Raw genomic sequence first — 26,644 nt, forward strand, 5'->3', positions numbered from 1 at the left:
CAGAGGCACAATCTTTATAGTGAACAGTACAAGGAGTCTGCCATTGGTGATGCATGTATTGGCTGCTCCAGTGACACTGCGAGTCGTCTTCATAGTGCCTCCTAGTGCGAAGCCTCTTTGCACTATCTCTTCTCCAGGTCGATAAGGAAGGCTGTTTCGTTGTTTTGACGAAGGGTTTCTTCTAAGAGAGGGCGTCGGCAGCGATAGATAAGGTTTTAAGGGAAGTCAGGTTTCGTCCGAAGACAAACATCTGAGTCGCTTACAGCGCTAAAATATTTGAACCCGGAAACCTTGAGCGAAAGCTACCGAGAAAGCAGAAAAGGGGATTTTTGGAAGCGTTTTTCACGGGAAAAACGCACAAACTTGAATGTCTATTCCGAGCCACTGTGTCTGAGAAGAACACATGGCAGGTTCATGTTAGCTGTCACCTACAGCGCCACTTAGATATACTTGCTCTGGTGGCTTTGAGAAGTGTTTTTCACGGAAAAAAACGCACAAACTTGAATGTCTATACCGAGCCACTGTGTCTGAGAAGAACACATGGCGGGTTCATGAGTTCACGTACAGCGCCACTTAGATATACTTGCTCTGAGTGACCTTTTTCTTGTACGAAGCTCGGATGAGGTTGGGGTGTTTGGAAAGGGGCGTCCAAATGCCATTTTAGGTTTCTCTGTGAACGTCGAGGAGCTCTACTATTCCGTTCCTCATGACGGGTTACTTCAAACGGTTTGGGAAAATATAGAAAGGGCCAAGTTTCAAAGTTCTGCGGGCGTTAGCAGCAAACATTGTTCAGAGCTCTTGGTTTCTTTTCTTCAGTTCACTGCCGCCAGTTACAATGAACGTTTTATGTTTGTTTGTTTCTGTTTGTACAAAAATCCGGCGTTTGTATTGGGCCGTCTGGTTGCCCCTGTTTTAAGTAATACTTTTACCGTCTTTGTACAAATGAATTGCGCGAGGCCTTGCTGATTAGCATGCAGAGAAGATATGTAAACTTCTACCTTTTAATTTTAGACAGGAATTCGGAGTTGGAAGAAGTTGTTGAGAGCATTGTGGATACGTTTAAATATTCGTAAGTTGGGCTATAGGTCATACATGGGAAATGCCTGCGGACAACTGCATGCGTTTTTCGGACCTTATGATCACGTTTTTTTGAGGATCATATATGTATAATGTATAATCGGCGTTCTGAAAGAAAGCTTTGTATCTTTCGAACGTGCCCATTCCAAACTGGTTAAGAGGGGGATATCCGTGGCGTGTCCCCAGGTGGCTCTTGCAAAACGTCGCAAACACCAGATGACAACCAGTCTTTCACAGGAAGTAAAAATGTTGCAAAACGGAAGGTACAGTGTCCTGCCCACTCTATCGCTTGATAAGCGATAAAAGTAAAGTGCTTTATGATTTTTTTTTTTATGACGACATTGTTTATATGTTTTCATGCTTCAATTTGTTGTTCGAGCAATGATGTTTGTAAAAAGCGTGCGAGCATCCTTCCGCGTTCGCCGCCAGCTGATAGAGTGGGCAGGACACCCCTCGAGCGGGCCGTTCCATGTTGCGCCACGTGACTAGCTTAGTTTCCGCGAATGCCACCAGTCTAGCGCTCCTCGGAGAAAGCCGCACGCTCGCGCGTTATAGACAAGTGTGATTAGCACTGTACCTACTCCCCCATTCCCCCCCCCCCCCCCTTCTTTCCCCTTAAGCTAATTTCCAGCAGCTGTGAGAAAATACTCCAATAAAAAAATAAAACTAACTAACCACCAGATGTGTGTGTGTGGGGAGGGGGGGGGGGATTAATGCCGCTGAACCCTCCCTCCCCCCTTTCTCCCCCGAAATAAAATTCTGGCTACGTCACTGACGCGGTGGCACCGTCGTACAAGGGCCGTCGGTCAATAAAAAAATATGCCTGAGACAGTAGGGAGTTCTAAAGAACCGTTTTAGCGGCCGTATAGTTTGTAAGTGCTCTATCGCGGCAAGAAGTTTGGGTATCGCCGCCTGGCGGAATTTTTTCACAACCCAGAGTGAGGATACTTCAACTTCCTCTGCTGGTGCAAGCACGTGCAATCCCAGGTTTCTATACACTATGAAAATAAAAACGCAACCACGGGGGTAGCACGTGATTTACCCATAGTGAGGGAAAGCCCCTCTATCCTGAGAAAAGTGGCGCCATTCATAGTTGTGGAAATGCTCGAGGCACGTGCCGCCAGCCACTTGTGGGAAGAACATGGCCTCTGAAATCGAGCTCAGTACTGCGCTGTGCTGCCATGATCTTCCCAAGGGTTGCAGGTTGCACATGCCTCGTGCATCGATGCACCTTGCGCTATTTGTGAAACATGAAGGGGCTTTATAGGATGGATGGATGGATAGATGAATCCGGCTGAGCCCTTTGGATCGGGCGGTAGCTTACGCCACCTAGCAGTTTTGTTTTACCATTTAAGCTTAGAATATTTAAATGTGAAAACTATAATCACTCCGAAGTGAAAAGAAAGTGAGGCTATAAAACACTTTTGCCATCAGTTAATAGTGAGGAAAACAGCAGCGCCCCTCGCGAGCGACTCCCTGCTCATTCAAGCGCAATGTGGTGCCGAAGGTTAGAGCCGAAGGTGGCATTCACTGGCAGCCATAGTTTAGCCGGTTCTTGCTCACAGAGAGCTTGCTATTAGCTTCCATAACGCTTCTGCGACGTGCATTGCACACCACCAAGATTGTAGTTCTTTTCAGAAGTGGGGGCTCGTTCTAAACCTGCGTTCATCATGGCAAACTCGCTTTTCGGCAGGCAGCTTCATGAATAAGTAATATTTGCTACAGATGTTCGGTGTCTGCAAAGCAAAGCAGTAAAACAGCCGTAGCATCTTATCTGACTTATAGAACCCCGAAACAAAACTTTGAGATAGGATATCTACAAAACTACACAAGACATCGAAGAAGAAAAAAAAATAAATGGACACCTCGTAATTCAGGGACACTTCTTTCATTAAAAACCGTCGTAAGCCTCAAATCATATAACCGAGTTACGCTTTAAACTTTAACGTCACATCAGCGCGCATGGTGGTAGTAAACCTTGCTGCTCAGCGCTTATCTTCGATTCGCGCCACTTATCTTTTTTTCTCGGCAAGAACTAGTAAAAATGACCACATGGTTCAATGGCGCCGTGTGCAAGCTAATTTATACACCGCACGTAAAAACTGCCAACTCTCCCTTAAAGAGGTCACGAAACAATATCGGATAGAATGTTCATGACTTTGCAGAGGTGTACTGGTCCAAGTCTGGCCGAATATCCTCGCACGGACCGTGCACTAATTCAGAAGCTTCTTTGTCGCGGTGAAATTGCGATGATAAAAGCGGAGTATTTTCTTTCAGTCTCGTCTTCGCAAAGCTTGATGAGGTAACTGTGTGGGATCGAAACAACGTTGGATCGAAACCACCTGCCTGACGACGGTCGAGCGCGGATGATGGATTGGACACGAGAAATGTGTGAGCATTCGACTTCCGCTCGTATACAATCACTGCCCCGGCGGACACTCGGGTAGTGACTCGTGTTCAACCACTGCGGTGATGAGAATAGCCAAACCCTAACAATGCCTGGAGCTCACGCACACGTTTTCTGCTTGCCAACCCCAGCGCGTGGCTCACGTGGGCGCTTGTTCTGGCTCCGAGTTGAGGCGATAAACCGTGCTCATATTTATCGGTCTCTTTTTGGCGACTTCCTTGGCCTAGAAAGAAAAACTAAGGCAAGTTGACAGGTTTCTATGCACTATGAACATAAAGGCATAATGTGTAGCATGTGCACCACCCATAGTGAGGAAAACAGCAGCGGGCCTGGAAAGGTCCCTGGTTCGATATCAGAACCAGGCGGATTTTTTCGGTCGCGCATCAGTCACCATTTGGAGATTTATGTTTGTTCTTTGTTCCCCTTCTCCAGGAATTGTTTTCGTCATTATTGTCCAGCTCGCTCGTACCTTATCATTAATTGCATTGGCAGCAAATTTATTCAGCTATTAACGTTATGGAGTGATTCTAAATAGAATTTAGCGAAAGCGGAAAAATCGTTTCATGACCCGTTTAAAAGGTAAAAGAGAACAAAATGATCGATAAAAATAATAGATAAATCTTGTTATTTGTTCTTTTCTTCAAGAAGACTTTTCTTACCTTTAGTAGAAAAATCGTCTAAAACAAATCTTTGAAAAAAAATTTTCGTTTTTTTTTTTTTTTTTTTTTTTTGTCGGCTTTCAAGACGATGACATTTCCAAGACGACGGCGCAAGCCACGCGAGCAGACGACACGCGTCGCAATTCACAACCCCAGACACGGTGAACGGGCTCCATTGCAGACGACGCGTCTGATACGCGGCGAGTCACACGACGAGGAAACAAGAGACAAAACAAAGATAACAAAAAGACAAAGTAGCAAAGAAAAAAAAAGGCCGCAGGGCACGATTACAAATGCCGCCCTTCCTGCCGCCTCCTCTCCCACCACCTCCGCTTACGGCGTTTCAGCTGGGCTCCGAACGGCATTCATTCCAAGCGTACGCTTCGAACGAGCAAGGAGCAGAAACTCAGCTCATCATGGCATCCGAACAGTGGCACTTCGACACCAACGCAGTCCACGCGGGACAAGACCCGAGCCAGTGGAACTCGAGGGCGGTGGTACCGCCGATTTCGATGGCAACCACCTTCCAGCAAGGAGCGCCGGCCGAACACTACGTAAGCCATGCGGTCGTTGACACGGGCATCGAGCCACGCTCGTTAGAGCATCGGCACTCCATTATGCTCCCATTATCTCGTGGGCGCCGCCATGTTGGTGCGACTCTTAGTACGCAGGGTGGGCGCAATTTGCGCGAGTTAACGTTCAAAAGACGCGACTTACGGCGTCAAGAAGCTGCACGCGATATCGTTTGGCTCTGTCGCGGTGTGTTCTAACATTTTCCGGAGAAGAAAGAAGAAAAAAAAGGGTTTTCTGCGACTTCAGGTGAAGTGCGTCAGATAAACGGCAACCATGAGTCGAAGCACCAAGATTGCTCGAGTGTCGTTACTCTGATGCATAGCTCATATCTAGAGGCTCAGATAGTATCCACGAGACTTCCGGTTGCAAATTGAAGCAGACAGCAACCAGTCTACTTTTCCAGTCTTCCTGTGTATTCCTATGGGAAAACGTACGTACTATTTTTCTCTTCACCAGGGAATAATAGAAATCAGCGTAGTTTCTTTACTCGTAAAGGGTACTAGGGGCTGTATTCACATTACAAAAGCGCGTAATTTATTTAGTTAATGGTTTTTCTTTGTTATTGAGCGATGTTTAAGTTAGCAAAAATTGGGGCCCAGGTCTCTACTGTACAGCATATGTCGATACAATTTATTTTTGAGCAACAACAATCGTATTTATTTCAGAGCAGCAACACTCGGTTACGGCTTTATTCTCATTATTCATGCAGAGTTTGTTACTAATCCAGTACGTGTTCTTCGTTCCATAAATCCATGCTTCGTTCTTGTCGTCTGTTTTGATTGTTTGATTTGGCATATATTAGCATCCATTTGGTGTTTTGTCAAAGTGATTCACTGTGTGTGCTTCGCAACGTCAACACGTATTATACATGTGTATTGGGCTGTCTTAGCGCAGTGTTCGACGCCATGAATTCTAAAGAAAAACGCTCTGACGCATATTTTTGTACATCCGATTGTAAAACGTTCCAAACTTCTTTTTCTGTCACAACACTAAGCAATATTTGCTCTTATAATCGACCGCGAAGAGAAAACGCATTTGTGTTTTTCCATAGGAATGGATTACCGAAAGTCATATTTAGACTGGTTGCTGTCTGCTTCAAAATGAAACAGCACACTAGCGCCACCTGAACCCCCAGCGTTTATTGCTGATAACTCTGCGGCTCATATATACTAATTAAAAAAGTTAATTAAGGCAGCTTAGTTAATTACCCGACTTATCGCAAAGATTAGCCACATACATAATGTCCCCCTGTTCGAATTCAAATGAGCACTCGGTGTATATAGTCACTCTATAACGCAGCCTATATTTTGACACGATTCCCGCCATTGCTCTCGAAGTTGTTGTTCCGCCGCAGTGGAGATATCATTATACGGCCGCAGCGTAGACCAGATATCGGGGTGAGTGGTTCCGGAGCGCAGGCATGTGTGACTGCCACCGCACTCAAATAAAACAACTGGCGATAAAAAAATAAAGTGAGAAGACAGGAAATAGCGTTACGGGCACGTGAACCGGCCGTACTGCTCGGCGCAAACATGCAACCAATCACGGGCTTCACGCCGGAAGCGATGAGACCAACTAATGGCGGCTGCGCATAATCTATGCATCATTTCACAATTTCGGAACGGGTCTATTGCGTTTCTGACAGGCGGCACCCCGCCGTTTCCTCGTCGTTCAGCCGGTCACGTCGGTCAATTCTAACCAATTTCGCCCGTCCCCGTCTTTAGTATGAAGTTCGTGCTCGAGATTTCTGAAAGGGGCATACATCTGGCGAAATGACCGTACGAATGAGCAGACTCTACACGAATGAAAAGGCTGACGCAACCACAAACCGAGTAGTGGGAATGGTAATTTCTCTTTCCAAATAAATCGGCGAATATTACGTGATATAGACCCCTTTCAAAAAATCTGGCAACAGCGAAAATCCGCTGAACGAGTCCAACAACATTGGGCGGCCGGCGCCATTGGGAAGGACCCTGTTGCGGCCGGCATGGTTGTTTTGACTGTAGCGTTCTTGTTTCGTCGATCCTTTCGCCTCTGTATGGCTGCAGGTAGCGTTTTCCCGATCACGGGTTGGGTAAACGACCTTTCCCAGCTCCCAGCCGTTAAAGATGATGTGGTATATCGCTTCTTAAAGAGCCGATCGGACTCGAAACGACAATTCGACAGAAGTTACAACTTTCTCGTTGAGGGGTTCGTGGTCGCCGCATCTATAAAGGCCAACTACGCACGAAAAAGGTAATTACTAAGATCTTTGTAGTTACGACATCAACCATGTCATCAAAAAATGATAGGAACCGGTTATAATTTACGGGCTGTAGTTAGAAGTCGCCAGTTCTCTCCGGATGTGCGACAAAACAGGCGCAGGGGTCCCGCTTCGCTGCCGGTCGGACAGTCGCGCGATGAAGCACACCGCATAAAAGCGACGAGCGAGCGACCAAGGCGATGAGCGTCGTTTTCTAGAAATCCCAAACCAAGCGACGCGACAAGCGACAGTGAAACATTTTCGTTGCTCGTAGCCGACTTTCGTCGCTTGACTCGTCGCTCGTCAAATCGCGTTTTTTTACTTGGAATTAAGACCTAAAATTTCAATGCGCAAGTTAACCAGTAAAGGACGTATTTGACACAAGTTCCTACTTGATACGTCGAGTCCCTTTTTCTTGAGCGGGATTTTAGAGTTGGGAAATGTAGAGCAGCAAATTTTGCAGTGAAGCAGAAGTTGCAAGCGCGTGCATGTTGCTTTGCATAAAGCACGCGCTGCACAGATGTCTGCGCTACAGGCAGGTTAAAGCGTCAGGTCGTATGGCTTCATGCATACCTAGCATACAATTTACACGCGCAAGTTTGAAGCACCGCGAGCTCGCGCATACCTGAAGCTAGGCGCTCGCGAAGCTGTCACGTCCACAAACGATACCACGAGCAACATTATATTTGTATTTGACGCCTTGATTTCTTCAAGCTATACTTCGTTTCAGCTTCGGTCCAGACGCAGCCAAAGCTACAAGCGCGGGCTCCGGGCTTTCAGCATCCCTGCCAAGCACGCGTGCTCGTGCAGTGCAAGCACTGTTCTGGGCCACATGCTCGCGCTAGTAGCATCGGCTGCGTCTGGACCGAAGCAGAAACGAAGTATAGCTGAAACTTGAAAACTCTACCTTCAAACGCAACAAAGTGAGATTAAAAACACCTGACTCAAACACCCAAGGAAGCGTAGCGTGAGAACGGTTCGTGTTCCGTTTTTGCACTTCAGCAGGGAAACGTTTGCGCGGCTACGCCGCCCTCAACCGATAACGAGTACATTTCCGAATGCGTGCCTTAATGCCAGACTTGTCCAGATACCCACTCTGCTTACAGAGGGGTACGCAGCAGTACGTTGGCATCGTGGGCAGGAATTGACTAGCGTCTACGGCCAACGCAGCGTACGCAGCGGCGCGCGCTATCCTGCAGCATGGCGGCTGCCACTAGTTGCTGTTGCCTACGACAGGTGGCGCTTTTTTCTCTGATGGGTCTATAGGATGTTACGAGACCGCGAACCCCCTCGCACGTGACTATATATTCTCGATTTCTCGGTGATTTCGAGTTTTCGAAGGCTTTTTCCATCTCACGCGTCCCTTATGTGTACACCAACAAATACTGTCGACAAAAAAAAAAAAAAAAAAAAAAAGAGGTATCGTGAATGATGAATCTGGATATATATCAATCACGCTTACAGCGGCTGAGATGCATCTGTGTAGCAATAGAGTTGTAGTGTACATCATTCCGATACCTCCGATTATGTACCCGATAAAAAACATGATGCGTGCGCAAAGGCGTCGTCGGCTGCACATCGGGTATCGTTGCCGGAGTCGTCGGAACGATCTACTAAAACTCCCCAACGTCTCGACTACTTCCGAGCAAGTTCAAACTTCGCTCAAGCGCAAACATTAGTGCACACATCGCATAATTTTTTTTTTCTTTTTCTGTCTAGAAACCGAACGTTTGTTACCCTTGGGACCGGTTGGCACAGACACATCCCATTTAAATTCCATAGACACGAATAGACGGTGCAAAGAGAAATCATTATTTAGGGAGATAGAAGATAGAGTAGCCAGGCGAGTTGGTTGATGTTACACATTTTTGGGGACAACACACAAACGTCTCAATTCTGACCTCGGAGAGAATATGAGACCTGTGTCGTCGTCCCAAGTGACTTCGAAATGGAAAGGGGGGAAAGCATTTAGCCGTCTAATTTAAATTAGAACTTTCCTGCGTTGTCCCCTTTTTCGTCCGTCGTCTCCGGTTTTTCAAAACTTATTTAGGGAACCGTTTTTGCACATGCCCAAATTGAAATGTTCTCCAGCATGTAACCCACTTTTTGTTTGTTCTTTTATGTTTTTTTCAGCGAGTACCCCCACCTTGTGTAATGCCCGTCGGAGCCTTCAAGGTTTAATAAATGATGATGATGATGATCCGACGTGCAAAAACGGTTCTCTAAAACTCTCTATTGTTCTCAATATTGTTCCACAGGTGTCTCGATAGTTACCTGTGCCGCATACAAAGTGCCGACGTCAAAAGAGACGTAAGCCCTGGGTAGCGTGTGAATAATGTTGAATCGGATGGTCGCACCTGCGTAAACACTGGCTGTTCTCGGATTCGCTGACGTGTGCGTGGGCAGATGGGTACGCAAAAAGCATGCCGCGTATTTTTTTTTTCTTTACTTGTTGCTTAAATAACATGTTTCGTGCTCAGTAGAGCTCTGAGACTCCTATAGCTGTTTCCCAATTTCTCCGAAAAGAAAAAAAGAAAGACTTTTTATGAGGAAACAATTATCGTTACCAAACAAAACAACAAAAAAATGCTTTTTTTTTTTTGTTTTTTGTGGCAGCATGTTAGGCACACGTGCAACCGAAGAAAAAAAAAAGTTGATTCGGCAGCTAAAGAAAGCATCGGTGAATAAGAAATGTACCGCTAATTTTCGTTGCTTGATGAAAATATTGGGAAAAACACTGTGCAGGTTTCTCAGCAAAAAAGTGTTTTGCGCAAGCAAATGCCCCAATTGGAATACGAAAAAAAAACGGCAGGTGGTGCGCTTTTTTTTATTAAAGTTTATACGTATTTACAGCGCGTTTTTTTTTCTTTATTATGTAGGAAGGAGTTAAGCACAGAATATGCGAGCATGTAAAAAACCCTATTAAAGCCATAACTCAACTAATTTACAAACATAAATATCTATTTAACAAAATATTATTTTTTTTCTTCTTTATTTTGACAGGAAAGTTTTAATTTAAATTAGACGGCTAAACGTTTTCCCCCTTTACATTTCTAAATCACTTGGGACGACGACACAAGTCTCATATTCTCTCAGAAGTAACATACGAGCATTCCTTAGATAGAAATAATTAAATCGTGCTTTTTATCACCACCGGAAGCACTCCGAGTTTCGAGCAGCTTTGAGCGCGAGGCGCATGGAGTACGTGAATCGCAATCAGAGCGATTTCCGGAATCTCTGGCGGCACGTTTCCCCACGTTGTTCCCGTTGTTCAGGTTCGACTTTCTCTTTTTTCCTTAAAATATATGTGACTGAGGCAACAACCTAAATGGGCGGTGCTTTGACATACCATAGCCTACTTACCAAGTCGCTAAAAAAATAAAAAAAAATATATTATTTTTGGGAATATCGTATACCAGTAGCTGTTCTTTTGAGTGGTGCTCCTGGCGAGCGCAATCAAATATATTTAGGTCGCGTTCACTTAGTAAAATTAATTTTAAAAAATACAGAAAACGTACACGATATTCGTATTCACTAAATTTTCCTCCATGTGTAAAGACCCCCAGTCTTGTAGAGACGTGCTAATCAATGCTTCGAAAAAAAAAAAAAAGAAAAAAGGTTGGCTTCAGCGGATCTTTTTTATGCGGAAAACATCTGACGTCACTACACAGATGCTTCTGACCTCAGCGATTTGCGTCCTCCTCAACTGAGAACAGAAAGTTCAATGGTACGCGTCGGCGGCAACTTGCTCCTATTGTGCGCTGAGATGCAAGACTAGCCATTGTCCCTTTCGGCAGCTGGTGACCTCTCCCCCGGTAAAAGAAAAAAAAAAGACGACAAATTTCCACTGATGACGTCAGAGCGAGTTATTCTGAGCCAGTCACGAAAGTCCGACCGACGTCATGATTTTGGGGGTGCACACGTCGCCAACATTCGCAACTGCAACCACCTGTTGCATCATCATGTTTGGTTTCACGCACATTTCCCCATTTTTTCGAGTGCTCAGCTTAAATGACCTAAGCAGAAAACCTACGCAAATTCGCGAGCCGAAAGAAATGCAATCGCATATTAAAACAAAAAGTTTCCGAACTCAAGGGAGATATAAACCTCGAGAATACGGAACCCTATCTAGAACCCGTCACATTTCTGTCCATAGGTAGAACAGCGCAGATTATCTCACCGAATTCCGCGTTCCTTGTCCATCCTCACGTTCACCACAGACTCGCTCAAGGCCTCGCAAAAGGAAAGAGGACTTGCTGACGTCACCATCCCGTGCTATAATGTCAGACATTTCATGCCAGGAGTCATGCAGCGACACTAATGATTCCACCACGAGAGAACCATTATCTAATCCTCGCACCGCCTGTACTGTCTCGCCGCGACTTGGCAAAGGGCGAAGGCTACTGTCCCGGTGAGCCAACCAACGCGCCGGAGAGAGCCACGTGACCAGTTTACCTCACTATAGTTGCGCACAGTGCTGCGAAAGCCACCGGCAGGAGAGACAGGAACGCCGCTTTCGCACAACTTTTGAGTGATGGGCTAAACTTTCTAGGGGAAGAAAAGCGTTGTCTGAGAGGGGTGTTGGCGGCAATGCTTTACCGGTTTGGACGTCACCGGTAAAGAGTAAATTATTATTATTATTATTTTCAATAGGGAGTTGCAGACTTGCAGTACATCGTTTCTCCCCCCTCCCCCCCCCCCCCCCCCCCCCCCCCCCCCCCCCCCCGCTACGGTATCCGTAAAAAAAAAAAAGTTACGCCGCAGCTTTTTATGCGCGTTGCCAGCCTTGTCTCATATAGTTCAAGGTCTTGTGGCGGATTACGGAGCGCTATCCGGGTGCTCAACGGGCTGCGGAAACGGTCTACTACAACTCTCTAATAGTGTACGTAACATATACTCGTTAGTATTTCAAAACCGTAACGAATAACGTACTATCCGTTACTTATTTCGAGTAATGGGTGACGCAGTTACGTTACATCTTCTTTCCCAAGAGATAAAAAAAATACATTTAATTTTTTTTTTGCTTTTTTAGGCGTTGTGTCGTAAGAATTGATGCAGTCATCCCAGATACGTTCAAAACGTTTCCTCTCTTTGCCAGACGTAAACACTCTCCACTTTAGAAAAAAAAAAACCTTTGTCAAATTGTCGAAAAGCACTGTCGCCTTCAGTGGCCGACAGGCTGAACAGACACCACACAAAACTAACAGTAACGCGATTCTGAGATCGTCCTTCTGTGGCGACAACTCAATCGAGACGTTCTAGACATCCCAACCAACCCGAAATCCCAATCGTGGGTAGCTTGTTTCCTCGTTAAAAGCGTGTTCAAAGATCGCGACAAGCCCTCTTTGGGAAGTCAACGGACGGCGCTTGTCGGCGAGTTGCAAGCGATGGCTTCGCCCGCTTTGATCAGTAAGTGTCCTGTTTGAACCTTTTCCCAAATACTTTACGAGGGGAAAAGGGGAAGATTGAACCAATCTCCTTCTCGTAAAGTATTTGCTTTTCCTCTGTCTTCCTTCTCTCTCTCTTTCTTTTGCTGCTCAGACCGGGACTGGCAGGCCCCAATTAGAAGGAGCGGCCACACTGTTCCGGTTTCCCTCCCTCCCTCCCTCTCTCCCGCCCTTTCCCCTTCTTGGTTTTAAATATATTTCAACGCCTACACTCTTTGCCCGCGGAGAAAAATAGGAGTATTATCCGAATGTGGTACCCATCAGACTCCCTTCAAAACGATTTAGAATAAAATCATTCGCAATATGTGCGTATTGTAGAGCTTTCATTGGTCCACACAATGTAGTCCGCGAGAAAAAAAAAAAAAAGTTCACGTTTTTCTATTGCTCTGAGAAGAATAGGCGGTTTTGTAATATAGGACTTGGTATGTGTGGAAACCAAGCCATTTTAAAAAATACAAGATCAAAAACTATATTTTTCAAAAATGACTTCAGTGCCCCTTTAACGGCGGGTTCCTGTTATTTGCGAGTAACGAGTAACACTATTTCGTTACTATTTATCGGTAACGAATACAACACTGGCTAGGACACAAGAACGAGGGTCCTGGTAGGAGTTCAATCTTCCCCTTTTCTCCATACATCTATAGACGAACTCAACTCACTGACGTCACGCCACTGCGGTGGTGCTGCTGTCGGTACTGCGCATGCGCAAATGCTTCACTCCTCCCGAATTCGGTTTCTGCGCACGCGCAGTGCCCACCCCTGGTGTGGGCCAAGCGGGTTTGCTTGGAAACACTGCGTTGGTGTATGGGGTTACGCTCTCGCCCCCGTACATTTTTGGTAAGGACTGTAACGTGCGTCGCCTCCGTCGCTCCGATTGGCCCGAAGGGGCCGTATAGCGTTCGCTCTTTGCCAAGTGACGGTGAAAGCAAGGGTGCGACGAGAAGCTGAGGGAGAGGAGGAGACTAGAGCGCGGGGGAGGAGGCGTCCGAACGCCGGGCTCTGGTTGGAAGGAATAGTGGGTAGGCAGGAAGCTAGCCGCCTTTTGTGTCATCCTCGCGCTTTGAACGCATTCGAGTGCCAAACGCCGGTGTCCAGCGTTTTGCGTTCAAGCGCGTTTAAAGAGAAAAAGACAGCTAGCTTTAAGTCTACCCTCTAATCATCGGAGTTTGGCGTTGTTGCGTCCGCGCGTGCTCTCTGCTCCTTTCCTTCGGATTATCGGTGCAAGACTCGCACAAATCATTGTACGCAAAAACAAAAAAAAAACTTTAAGCACGGTGCTTTTTGTTATTATTATTTATTATGGCTAAGGAGGGTCGAGAAAGAGAGATTGTTCGAACTTCGAATGCCCATAGAGGATTTGCAAACACCTGCAGTTATTGAACAGCCGCCCTTGTAAACACGTTATAAAGATTTCAAGTCTAAGCCAGGCCAGGACCGATTTAATTAATAATAATAACAACGTGTACGCAACGCTTCAGAAAGCGTCCGCGGTACACGTAGTGTTTGAGGCCCGCTAAAGCACTTTTGTGCTTGTGGACAGGACTCGGCAGAGATGGCAACGATAAGATAAAAAGAAAGAAAAAAAGAGGCACAGGAAATGGTTGAGTGTCAGAAGCAAAACAATCAAATATTTTTGCGCGACACGTACATGTACACGAACCCCCCCCCCGCCCCCCCCCCAAAAAAAAAAAAAAAAAAAGAAAGCGGTTTTTTTAATACGATACGCGCTCGTCACCGAGACGAGTACCTACCTCCAAATCTCCTTCATGTCCTTCTTTTTCTTCTCTGTGTCCACACACAGCCTATCTAGGTGACGTCACACGCCACGACGCTCCATCGCGTGGACCGGTTTAGGACATGCGTTCGCGGTTTTCGCGCACACGTGCCGACGGCTCCTGTCGTTGATAACATCTGTTTCTCCCTCGTCTCGTTCGTCGCGTCCGGTCAGAATCGTGCCTAACAATACGTGAAGTGCTTGCGCGGCACAATACAGTTCAACTATCTCAATTCCGACACCATATTTTGTATTCACTTTTCACTGCTCTTAGCGAGTCCAAATTAAAAAAAGCCCTTCTCGCAATTTATTGTAACAGTGACAGGATGGCCTAACCCGCTCTCCATAATTTGCAAATACAGTATATATATATATATATATATATATATATATATATATATATATATAAACGAATATGTGCAGATGAATGAACCGTACTTAATCCAATTTTGATTCTTTGATTAATTGGATTAAGTACGGTTCATTCATCTGCATATTCGTTTATATCCTCCTCGGAGACCACGTACGATGGTGTGAAGTGCCCGTGTTATATATATATATATATATATATATCAGTGTGTCGAACCAAAAAAATACGGGTTCGGTTACGGTTCAGGTTCAGGTAAATTTATTTTGTTCCAGTTCAGTTCCGGTTCGATTAATTCGATTCGGGAACCGGTTCGCGAACTGGTTCGGGGCGCTGAACCGGTTTGCGAACCGGTTCGGAAATTATAAACGACATATTGCAACATCAAAATAAATTACAAACAAAACATCTGAAATCAGCACATACGAAACGGGATACATCGTAGTGTAAGCCTCAGGGATTTCTACCAGGAATGGTTTCTTTATGTGCACTCCAAGGTTACCTCACCGACGTTTACGCATTCGGACTTCATCTAATAGACTACTTCCATAAAGCCCTGCATGCAACACGGCGCGCGTTGCACTCTGGGAACTAGTTGGCCAGGGAGGAGGGTGGCATGGTTTCGGTTTCGATCGACACGTCGACAAGAGATTATACACAGAGCGTGGACTATTAACGGCCGTTATCTCATGTTTTCTGGTCCCGAAAGAGTCATTTGTGGTCTCTAAACTGACCCAAAAGGCCAGACCTCGAAGATTTAGCACAAGCCCGAGACGTATAGCTTGTCTTAACACATGCTTGTTGTATTTTTGTACTTGAGCCTTTCTGTTAGCGGTCCAATCGAGGTATGTGGACGAGCCAGTGCTTGGAAACTCGACGCTGCGAAGCTCGGGGATTTTGCTTGTGTACGAATCAACAAGCCGTAGCAACCAATAAGTATGCATACATCGAGCTCGCGCCTTTAGATTAGTGTTGTTGATCGAGAAGTTTGTTTGTTTCGTGCGTCCATAGGCAAAATATTACTTTTTGCAATTACTCTTTTTCTTAATACGCCTGAGTACGCGAAATAAAACTTGGAGGCGCCATTGAAAAGCTCAATTTTAATACACTTCTTATCTCTTATCTGTACTGACCCGCAGCACCGCATGAAGTGAAGCCCCGACCCGCTTGCATTCCACTAATATCCAACATCGAGTATGCCCATGAAGTTATCCTGCCAATCATAGGCACATTCGCACATATAGACCGTTTCAATAAAGCAAAATTCAAGCACTTGTGTAAAGAATGTCGCACCGTTCGCCGGAAGTGCGCCGGACGGGCATGAACCTTTATGCCTCGCGCCAAACAAACGAAATTATTCAAAGGGCGTTTGACGGTTGCTAATGGCCATACTGTTTGCTATGTGTTTGCTTTCTTCCTGCCTGAGTATGCCGAGATAATTTCAGACACAGCGTTCAGGCACAGATCATGGGCGTCAGTAAAAGCTCGTCCAAAAAGGCTTAGCGAGGAGTAGGGGACGCTTGTTAGGGCCTCCGTCGCTAGCCGATCTCAGCATTGGGGAAAGCGTAATCTTCTATCCGCATAAAATTTGAGTGTGAGATATATGATGACACGAGGAAGACATCATAGTAACTTTCGTGCAGTAGTGAGGTAGAATTTATTGCGTTTCCTTAAAAGTTCATGCGTCAACGCTGGGCTCAACTTTGATACTCCTGTGAGGATCCGGCTTGCTTTTCGCCCAATGAAGTAACAAGAGACAGACGTTTAGCAAACAAAATACGTGTAAGGCTCCAGATGACCAAATTTCAGTTCTAGTTTACTGGTAATAGACGGGATTATTGAAATTGAGCTCAAAGATGCACTCGTGGGGTGAGGTGACTAAGCCACGTCTTACTACGTTTGCATACGCACTCATAATATCCGGTGTTTCGGGAACCAAGGAAAGTGCCCCGGTCTTCGTTTTGTATCGCTCGAGAATGAGTGTATTGTACGTTCGTGAAAAGTCAGATAATCGAAAACGCAAGCAGCGCGTTTGGTCGCGGCGTGATAGCATGAGATGAAGCTGCTCAGTCGAAACCGAAACTGAGTGGCCAACTAGTTCCCAGAGTGCACTGTGTGGTATTTCGCCGCGATGGGGCGCGTCGGTTTTGGAAGAAGTCCATTGGGTCCGACGCAGTAGCTGTAAAATCCGCGACCTCCTTACAAACCCACTTACAAGTAGAACTCGCTAACTATCCCGCCACCTCGGCGTGTAAGCAATTGAAGGAAAACAGTGGGGAGAAAATACAGCTTTCTTTATTTGAACTAGCCTTCGGTAACTCAAATTAGACCCTTAAAGAAGTTTTCATTAAACAAGATACGGAATATGAAAAACATTTGACCGAACGCAACGCCAGAAGGACGTAATAGGATAAATTGTAAAATAGAAGAGTTCGCTGTCTCACAAATATGTTAGCTTCTAATACCCCTGTTACACGGCACACTTAACCGCGGTTAACGCAGCTTTAACTGCGGTTAAGCGGCAGCATAGATGCCGCACTATGCCCTCGGACAGCTATTTCAAAAGAAGTGAAGAGAGCGCGTGCACTGCTTTGATGGGTGCTCAAGATGCTCAAGCGCACGTTCGCCCATAGCTTCGACTGCATAGCCGCAGAATGTTATCGGCAAGTATTGTGCGCTAACTGTGGCTTAGCTTAACTGCAGTTAAGTCTGCCCGTGTAACAAGGGTATAAGTGCCTATACGAAACCGGATGCATTATTATCAAACTCCACAGCCTTTTCTTTTCTCATTCCGATGGAAGCAAGCTTCAAGAACTCGCGCGTTCTAGAAACGTGTTATGAAATGAGCACACAGCAGCATTTAGGATTTACGAGATTGTAAAAAAACAAAATCCCGTGACGCGATCTTTTTTTTTTTTTTTTTTGCACAGCTTTTTAATTTTTTTTTTTTCCGTACAAGCCGCGACCAGCGCAATACTGGTTCCTATGTCAAGATTCATGGATGCAGCGTTTATATTCCTAAGACTGAGTGGAGAAGAAAAATATGTGAGCGAGGTGTGTGTCAGTTGACGGCACTTAAAAAACAAATGGCATTGATAGCACATTCATTGTCAACAGCATGTGGCCGAACCGTTTTGACATAAGCCAGTAACAGTTATATTTTTCCGGTTCAGTTCCGGTTCGGGTTCATCGCGATAACAATATAACGGTTCGGGTTCGGGTTCAGTTCCGGAAAAAAAATACCTATTCGGTTCCGGTTTTCGGTTCGGTTCGCTTCCGGTTCGACACCCTGATTTATTTATTTATTTATTTATTTATATATATATATATAGAGAGAGAGAGAGAGAGAAATTAGGGTTAAGGTACAGGTTAGCTGGTGAACGCTCATACTTAAAAACCCCGAGGCGGGGATGAGTTCCGTCCAAATAAGAAGCTGATCCTGTGAATCAATTTTGCAGCTGCGTTCCTGTCTCGGTTTTTTAATGCGAAAGCATTAACTGGGTCCATCGAGCGAGCCGGCGTCGTCAGCCGCGCCAAACGGCAGATAAATTCTCGAAGCCGCGATCTGAGGCATCCCAGCGTTGAAACCACGCAGAAATCCACGCAAAACGGCAGTGATACGAAGCCGCCGCGCGTCAGTTCCAATTAGCGCCTCGCCATGGCGCTGCGCGTCCGCAAGGCAGCGGCTTCACCGCTCTAGAGCACTATATAGCTCCTTCGGAGCAGAGTAGCGCAATCTACAGGTTTTCCCGCTCATTTTAATCCAAGTGACGACCAATTTAATCCAAGCGCCATACAATTTAATCCAAGCGCCACACAATTTAATCCCGGGGTCAGTCAATTTAATCCACTATAGATAGATATATATATATGCACTCATTGGGGGTGTTCAGTGGTCGTGTTTCGCTTACACATTTGGTAACTTAGAACAATTGTTTATACAATTAGAATTTTTGGGAGGCAATTGAGAATTTGATCACTAATGTGATTACTTTGAGTTACTAGTCCCACTATTGACGAGGCTTAATTGATATGTGTGTTACTCTTTTGAGAGCGCAGCACTTAGGCACCCGTTTCCGGCTTAAGCGGCGTCGGCGTCGCCTTCGGCGTAACCACGCGGTGAATGATGGGTAAATTCCCCCGCTAAATTTAGCGGAAAAATTTCCCCGCTAAATCTAGCGGAAAACTTTCCCTGCTAAATCTATCAAAAAATTTTTCCAGCTCGATTTAACGAAAAATTCGCCCCGCTAATTCTAGTGGAAAATTTTCTCCGCTAAGTCTAGCAGAAAAGTTTCCCCACTAAATCTAGTGTAAAATTTTTCCCGCTAAATTTAGCGGAAAATTTTTCCCGCTAATCCTAGCGGAATGTTTTCCCCGCTAAATCTAGCGGAAAATTTTCCCAGCCAGATTTAGCGAAAAATTTGCCCCGCAAAGCCTAGCGGAAACGTTTTCCGCTAAATCTAGTGGAAAAATTTTCCCGCTAAATCTAGCGGAAAATTTTTCTCACTAAATTTAGCGGAAAATTTTTTCCCGCTAAATCTAGCGTAAAGTTTCCCCGCCAAATCTAGCTGAAAATTTTCCCAGCTAGATTTAGCGGAAAATTTGCCCCGCCAAGTCTAGCAGAAAATTTTCCCCGCTAAATCTAGCGGAACAATTTACCAGCTAGATTTAGTGGAAAATTTTCCTCGCTAAGTCTTGTGGAAAATTTTCCCCGCTAAACCTAGTGGAAAATTTTTCCCACCAAATTTAGTGGAAAATGTTTTCCCGCTAAATCTAGCGTAAACTTTCCCCGCTAAATGTAGCGGCAAATTTTAGATTTAGCGGAAAATTTGCCCCGCCAAGTCTAGCGGAAAAGTTTCCCCGCTTAATTTAGTGGAAAATGTTTCCCGCTAAATCTAGCGGGAAATTTTCCCTGCTAAATCCAGTGTAAAATTTTTCCCACTAAATTTACCGGAAAATTTTTTCCCGCTAAATCTAGCGTAAAGTTTTCCCCGCTAAATCTAGCGGAAAATGTCCCCACTAGATTTCGCGGGGAAAATTTTTCGTTTAATTCAGCGGGGAAAATTTTTCCGCTAAATTTAGCGGGGAAAATTTTCTGCTAAAGTTAGCGGGGAAACTTTTCCGCAAGTTTTAGCGGGAAAATTTTTCCGCTAAACAGCGAGGAAAATTTCCCGTTAAATGTAGCAGGAAAAATTTTCCGCTAAGTTTAGCGGGGACATTTTTCCGCTAATTTTAGCGGAGAAAATTTTACGCTAGATGTAGCGGGGAAAAATTTCCGCTAGGCTTAGCGGGGCAAATTTTCAGCTAAATCTAGCTGGGAAGATTTTCCGCTAGATTTAGCGGGGGAAGATTTCCGCTAAATATAACGAAAAAAATTTTCCGCTAGATTTAGGGAGAAAATTGTCCGCTAAATTTAGCGCGACAATATTCTGCTAGATTTAGCAGGAAAAACATTCCGCTAGATCTAGCGGAAAAATTTTCCGCTAGATTTAGCGGGGAAGCTTTTCCGCTAGACCTTGCGGCGCAAATTTTCCGATAAATCTAGCTGGGAAAATTTTCCGCTAAATTTCGCGGGGGAAATATTCCACTAAATATGGCGGGGAATATTTTCCGCTAGACAGAGCGGGGAAAATTTTTCCGCTAAATTTAGCGGGGGGAATGTTCTGCAAGATATAGCAGAAAAAATTTTCCGCTAAATTAGCGGGAAAAATTTTCCGCTAGCTTTAGCGGGAAAGCCTTTCCGCTAGATTTTGCGGGGCAAATTTTCCGATAAATCTAGCTGGAAAAATTTTCCGCTAGATTTAGCGGGGAAAATTTTCAGCTGAATATTGCGGGGAAAATTTTCCGCTAGATTAAGCGGGAAAATTTTTCCGCTAAACAGCGAGGAAAATTTCCCGCTAAATTTAGCAGGAAACATTTTCCGCCTAATTTAGCGGGGACATTTTTCCGCTAAATTTAGCGGAGAAAATTTTACGCTACATGTAGCGGGGAAAAATTTCCGCTAGGCTTAGCGGGGCAAATTTTCCGCTAAATCTAACTGGGATGATTTTCCGCTAGATTTAGCGGGGGAAGTTTTCCGCTAAATATAGCGGGAAAAATTTTCCGCTAGATTTAGTGAAAAAAAAGTGTCCGCTAAATTTAGCGGGACAATGTTTTGCTAGATTTAACAGGAAAAACATTCCGCTAGATTGAGCGGAAAAATTTTCCGCTAGATTTAGCGGGGAAGCTTTTCTGCTAGACTTTGCGGCGCAAATTTTCCGCTAAATCTAGCTGGGAAAATTTTCAGCTAAATTTAACGGGGGAAATATTCCACTAAATATAGTGGGGAATATGTTCCGCTAGACAAAGCGGGGAAAATCTTTCCGCTAAATTTAGCGGGGAAAATGTTCCGCAAGATTTAGCAGAAAAATTTTTCCGCTAAATTTAGCGGGAAAAATTTTCCGCCAAATTTAGCGGGAAAGCTTTTCCGCTAGACTTTGCGGGGCAAATTTTCCGATAAATTTAGCTGGGAAAAGTTTCCGCTAGATTTAGCGGGGGAAATTTTCCGCTGAATATAGCGGGGAAAATTTTCCGCTAGATTCAGCAGAGAAAATTTTCGCTAGACTTAGGGGGACAAATTTTCCGCTAAATCCAGCTGGGAAGATTTTCTGCTAAATTTAGCGGGGGAAATTTTCCGCTCAATAAAGCAAGGAAAATTTTCTGCTAAATTTAGCGGGGAAACTTTTCTGCTAGATTTAGCGGGGGAAAAGGTTCCGCTAGATTTAGCAGTAAAAATTTTCAGCTAGATCTAGCGGGAAAATTTTTCCGCTAGATTTAGCGGGGAAGCTTTTCCGCTCGACCTTTGCGGGGCAAATTTTCCAATAAATCTAGGGAAAATTTTCCGCTAGATTTAGCGGGGAAAATTTTCCGCTAGATTTAGCGGGGAAAATTTTCCGCTAGATTTAGCGGGGAAAATTTTCCGCTAGATTTAGCGGGGAAAATTTTCCGCTAGATTTAGCGGGGAAAATTTTCCGCTAGATTTAGCGGGGAAAATTTTCCGCTAGATTTAGCGGAGAAAATTTTCCGCTAGATTTAGCGGGGAAAATTTTCCGCTAGATTTAGCGGGGAAAATTTGCTCGTCATGCACCGCGTGGTTACGCCGACGGCGTCGGCGACGCCGCTTAAGCCGGAAACGGGTGCCTAAGAGCCTCGCTGTAAAAAGAGTAACCAACATATCAATTAAGCCTCGTCAATAGTGGGACTAGTAACTCAAAGTAATCACATTAGTGATCCAATTCTCAATTGCCCCCCAAAAATTCAACTTATATAAACAGTTATTCTAAGTTACCAAATGTGTAAGCGAAACACGACCACTGAACACCCCCAATGAGTGCATATATATATCTATCTATAGTGGATTAAATTGACTGACCCCGGGATTAAATTGTGTGGCGCTTGGATTAAATTGAGTGACCCCGGGATTAAATTGGTCGTCGCTTGGATTAAAATGAGCGGGAAAACCTGTAGAACGCCGCCTCTCGCCGACTAGCGGCGAACGCCCGGAGGTTCCAACTGCGGTCAGAAATGCATGGAGAACGTGAGACAATCGCTGTTTCTTCAGTATTGTGGGGGTGTACGGAGTGGCAATTGTTTTTGACATAATAATGGAACATTTTAGAATAATTTGCACTAAGTTTTGTGCCCCGCAACAACCTGACTTTTTTAAAAAAAATTGCTTGAGCGGCATCATGCAGCAGACGACACGGCGACGTCACACCATTCACGTGACCCGCTCCGGCCAACCCGAAAAGCCCATCTCCGCTGCGAGCAAAAATCGTCTGCTTCAAACGCATTGCCTTGGAAATCGCCTTCTCAAAATTTGCACACGCATCCGATATTATTAAAAACTTTGATAAAGTGTTTAGTGCTTTACTAACTTCACGACAGACTAGTTTTGAAAAGTGTGAACTCGCCGTTCATTTTTTAATCAGCCGTGTTGTATCGATCTCCATGTATTCTCCCATAGGGCGGGCCGCCTCCTGGAACCCTGAGTACCACGTGACTCGCGCCGAGCCGCTCTGTCGGCCATGTTGTCGGCAAAACACGGGGTTCAAAGGATTGCGCTACTCTGCTCCGTAGGAGCTATATAGTGCTCTACACCGCTCCACGCTCAAGGTCAGCGTGGCGAGGAGACCGCGCGCGCTCGACCGTCGACGCAAGTACGCCGCAGACGAAATAAGGGAACGAAGGAACGGCGTGCATGCTTTCGCATTCGCAACTCATAAGAAGTGCTTAGGTGAACCTCGAGCCTTTTTTTTTTAAATATATATTTTTGTTATTATTATTAAATGCATCACCACATCCACATGGACAGCATTTTTTACACCACGCTATTCAAACCGAACGTGGCGCTAACCTTTCTCGTCTTTCCTAGGGATTTGAATACTCGCGGTCCGGGAATCCAACGAGGAACTGCCTGGAAGAATGCCTGGCCTCGCTGGAACATGCCAAATACGGTACGTCCTGCAAACCGTGCCGTCCTTCTTTTGAACGGGCTGACTAATGGCATAAACTTGAAAATAAACAGCCCGAGAGGTTTCTCTTTGAACACGTGTCAAGGCGCTCGGAACCGAAAGCTGCGTAAGCTTACATATAGATCCGGTCGGGCGTGCTTCCCAGCCACGTTTTCTGAGCGGACTACACAAAACTCTATACTCGTTTGCACCTCAAAAACCGCAAATTAAAAAAAGTGCGGCTTTTTGCGCAACGTCACTCATTTGCCCCTTCATGTGTTGCATTAATATGTGTATATATATATATAGATATGGGATATTTACGTAACTTCAGCCAAGGTTTTAAAATATTTTGGTGCGTTTTAGGAAGACAAAGCGAAAATAATAAGTATGTTATTTGATTAAAGCAAGTCGGGCTATTTTTTTGTATTTTGCCCTATTAACTAGTGACAAAGTTGTAAAGCGCCCTCACAAACATCCAATTCAGTGCTTCTTATCCAGAAACCTCTAACAGAAATCCTTTTTTCGGGCTTAAACAAAAACACGAATTTGTTAACAGCGGTTAGTCAACAGTGCTCTATTCAGCATGCAGGACTAGTTTATTCAAGCCACGGCTGAGAGCGCTGCAATACAAGGTGCACATGCACAAAGTGACGCGTTTTTTTCATAATTCGCAAACTTTTTTTAACGCCAATAAAACAAAAAAAAAAGGTGCTAAGGTTTCTTGATAAAAACTACTCAATTGGATGTTTCTGGTGACGCACTACAACTTTGTCAGTTGAACTTTTGCTCTAAATAGAATATTTCAAGTTAATTAATTAGTAAATAGGACAAAATACAAAAAAAAGCCTGACCTGTTCCAAGGAATGCACAAACGCATCCGTTTGGTTTCGTCTTCCTAATATGCACCAAAATATTTTTTTTTTTTTTTAACCTTGGCTCAAGTTGCGTGAAATCATAGTCTGGCAGACCGTGACGTGAAGCGGCCTCCGAAAGTAAAAAGGTAGAGCGGCAGACAAGAGTCATGTACCGGGCGCCCCGCTGCGGCGAGACGCCGAAACACACTGGTCCCGAACGATGGAATGTCCTCTCGTGCTTCTCGCGTTCCTCGGGCTACCGCTTCTTTTCTCGTCGGGTTTAAAAACCACGTTTGGGGTCCTCGCCGCTGCAAAAGCTGTGCGCTGTGAATACCAGATTCCCCGAGAAATGCGCTACCTGATCCTCGCGCTTCAAATCTGCAACGGGGCACTCAATGGCTCCGTTCTGGTCGACCTGCTACGATTGGCCGAATGCTGACTTTGACGTCAGCAAAGGATTTCTCATCGACGGAAATAACAGGAATGTCAGAACTTTAATTTTGATGGTGTTAGCAGTGTTGATATAAGAGCGCAATAATTTCAAGCTTACAATCGGCTCATTACAAACACCATCGAACTTATTGTTCGCAAGGTGATGACGTCACGAGAGGTAACAACAGGGGGGCGCCCTACAATACCAAATTCTCCATACCACCATCTATTCTCTTCTTTTGCTTCTGCATACACATATACATGCATAGGTACATTTTAGATTAGCTTTATGTTACTTTCTCAAGACGCACACGTTTCAAACGCTCAAAGAATCGTTTGTTCCTTCGACAATCAAATCTCGTGAAAACTCTTCACGCAGCCCACAAATAATGCGCAAAACTTTCTTTTTTCTTCTTTCTTGTTTTCTGAATGTGACGCGTATAGATGACAGGCAGAGATTACGGGCGATCCAGAGGATGTTGCGAGACGATAGCGAGGTATTTCAAGGCAAATGTGTAATCGGCTGAATGGCACCCGGGGCTACAAAAGAGTCTCTCGACGAGGAAGCATCTCCGATGAATCCGAATTGCATCGATTATTATTCCCTTACGCATGCATGCATCTACGCCTACGACGACACTCAAAAGTGGTAAAAACGCCCGTGACTTCGCCGAGCTGCTTTCTGCACGATGTATCAGCAGTGTGACCCTGGTTCTACGGTCACAGCTATTCACACGAAGACAGATTCGTGAACCTTTGTAACGAGGAGTTCCGCCGGTGACATATGGAGCCATCCAAAAGCGGTGGCAATCGGTTTTGTCGACCGACGTTTCGTCGACACGTCGCTTCGTCGAAAGGCTCCTGCGTTTCGTCCTATCGACACGTCTTGCGACGTTTCGTCGAAAGCCTCTTTCCGTGCACGTATCGCTTCGGTCGCCGGCACCCTGACGGTAGACTATAGCTTGCCGAACCCTCGGCGGTTACGACGAGGCTGGGCGCAAGCTCGAGAGCCTGAGACAAATTGGAACCTTTCGTGGTTCCTTATACGAGGTGTGATCAGAAAGTTCCTGGACTGATTTTGTAGAGTAAAAAGACAGGGCAGCACAGTGAGGCGCGCTCAGCAGTCGAAGGAAGGGCCTTCGTGTCTCGTTATAGGGTGCCTAGATGTCTGTCTGTCTCAGGGGGAAGACATCCATTGTTGTCCGGAATGTGCCAGCGCGTGACGCTCTCGCGCACTCGGTGCGTGACTTGGGCGGTAAGATGGCGTCTATGCATCAGCCAGAGCTACGCGCTCGAGCTGAGTGACACCGCATTGCGCGCACTTCAAAATGCATGAAGAAACGATTGGGCGGAAAAATGGCTGAGATGTCACCACTCAAGCAAAAGCGCGCGTGTGTATGGAGGCACTCTATCTCGTTATACCAAAGGGCGCCGCTCTGTGAACATTTGGAGCTGCGTTTCACGAGTTTTTGTGACTACGTGCAGGGGCACAATGGCGATTTTACTATAGACTACAAACCAGGGCGAGAGCAAACATCAATTTTGCGTCAAACTCGACAAATATAAAGCAGAGACCTTCGATATGATTCAGCAGGCTTGTGTAAAAAAGCAGTGAATTTCGCGAAGTTTCTTAAGTGGCACTCGCGCTTCAGGAACGGCAGATCATCGCTAGAAGACGAAGAGCGGTACGGCGACTTTATCCGACCTCTTTTTGACTTCGGTGACTGTTCTGCCATTCTTAAGGCGCGAGTGCCACTCAAAACACCTCGCATACCTCTTTTTCTTTTTTTTACATAAGCTTTTTACATTATTTTAGAGGTCTCTGTTTTATGTTCGCTGAGCTTGACGTAAAATTGGTGTTCGTTCTCGCCTTGGTTTGCAGTGCATGGAAAGATCGCCATATCATGCTCGTGCATGTGTTCAAACAAACTAGTGTAGCTCAGCTCTAAATGTTCACAGACCGACACCCTTTGGTGTAATGAGACACGAAGGTTCTTTACTTTGACTGCTGCGCGCGCATCACTGTACTGCCTTCACTTTCTACGCTACAAAATCAGTCCCGGAACATTTTGATCACCCCTCGTAATTTGTAATTCTTTTTCCCCCGAACGAAGCGACGCGAGCGGTGACCACGCATTGCGAGGTCTGTTTGGAAGCTTCCTAGGATTAGGGCTCCTTAATTTGTTTTTGCTAGCTACAGTTTCGGTGAATTCTTCCAACGGAAAAAATGGATTCAGTATTAAAATCCATTTAGTAGAAAGAAGAAAAAAAAAAAAAAAAGAGCCCGTGTCGACGAAACCAGTTTCCACAAAACATC

The 26,644-nt window shown here is 45.2% G+C and overlaps 1 protein-coding gene across 1 annotated transcript in view; it reads left to right on the top strand.

Annotated features, from left to right (window-relative positions):
- Positions 1 to 4,297: 4,297 nt before the first annotated feature.
- LOC8031431 (cystathionine gamma-lyase) overlaps positions 4,298 to 26,644 on the top strand; it is a 29,218-nt gene continuing 6,871 nt past the window's right edge. Inside the window, exons 1-2 of the mRNA XM_040214154.3 lie at positions 4,298 to 4,697; positions 22,960 to 23,041. Coding sequence (XP_040070088.1) covers positions 4,437 to 4,697; positions 22,960 to 23,041 — 343 coding nt within the window. The 5' untranslated portion in view covers positions 4,298 to 4,436. The remainder of the gene's footprint in view (positions 4,698 to 22,959; positions 23,042 to 26,644) is intronic.

The sequence above is a fragment of the Ixodes scapularis genome, unplaced genomic scaffold (assembly GCF_016920785.2).
Source record: "Ixodes scapularis isolate PalLabHiFi unplaced genomic scaffold, ASM1692078v2 PGA_scaffold12__126_contigs__length_90152505, whole genome shotgun sequence".
Classification (NCBI taxonomy): domain Eukaryota; kingdom Metazoa; phylum Arthropoda; class Arachnida; order Ixodida; family Ixodidae; genus Ixodes; species Ixodes scapularis.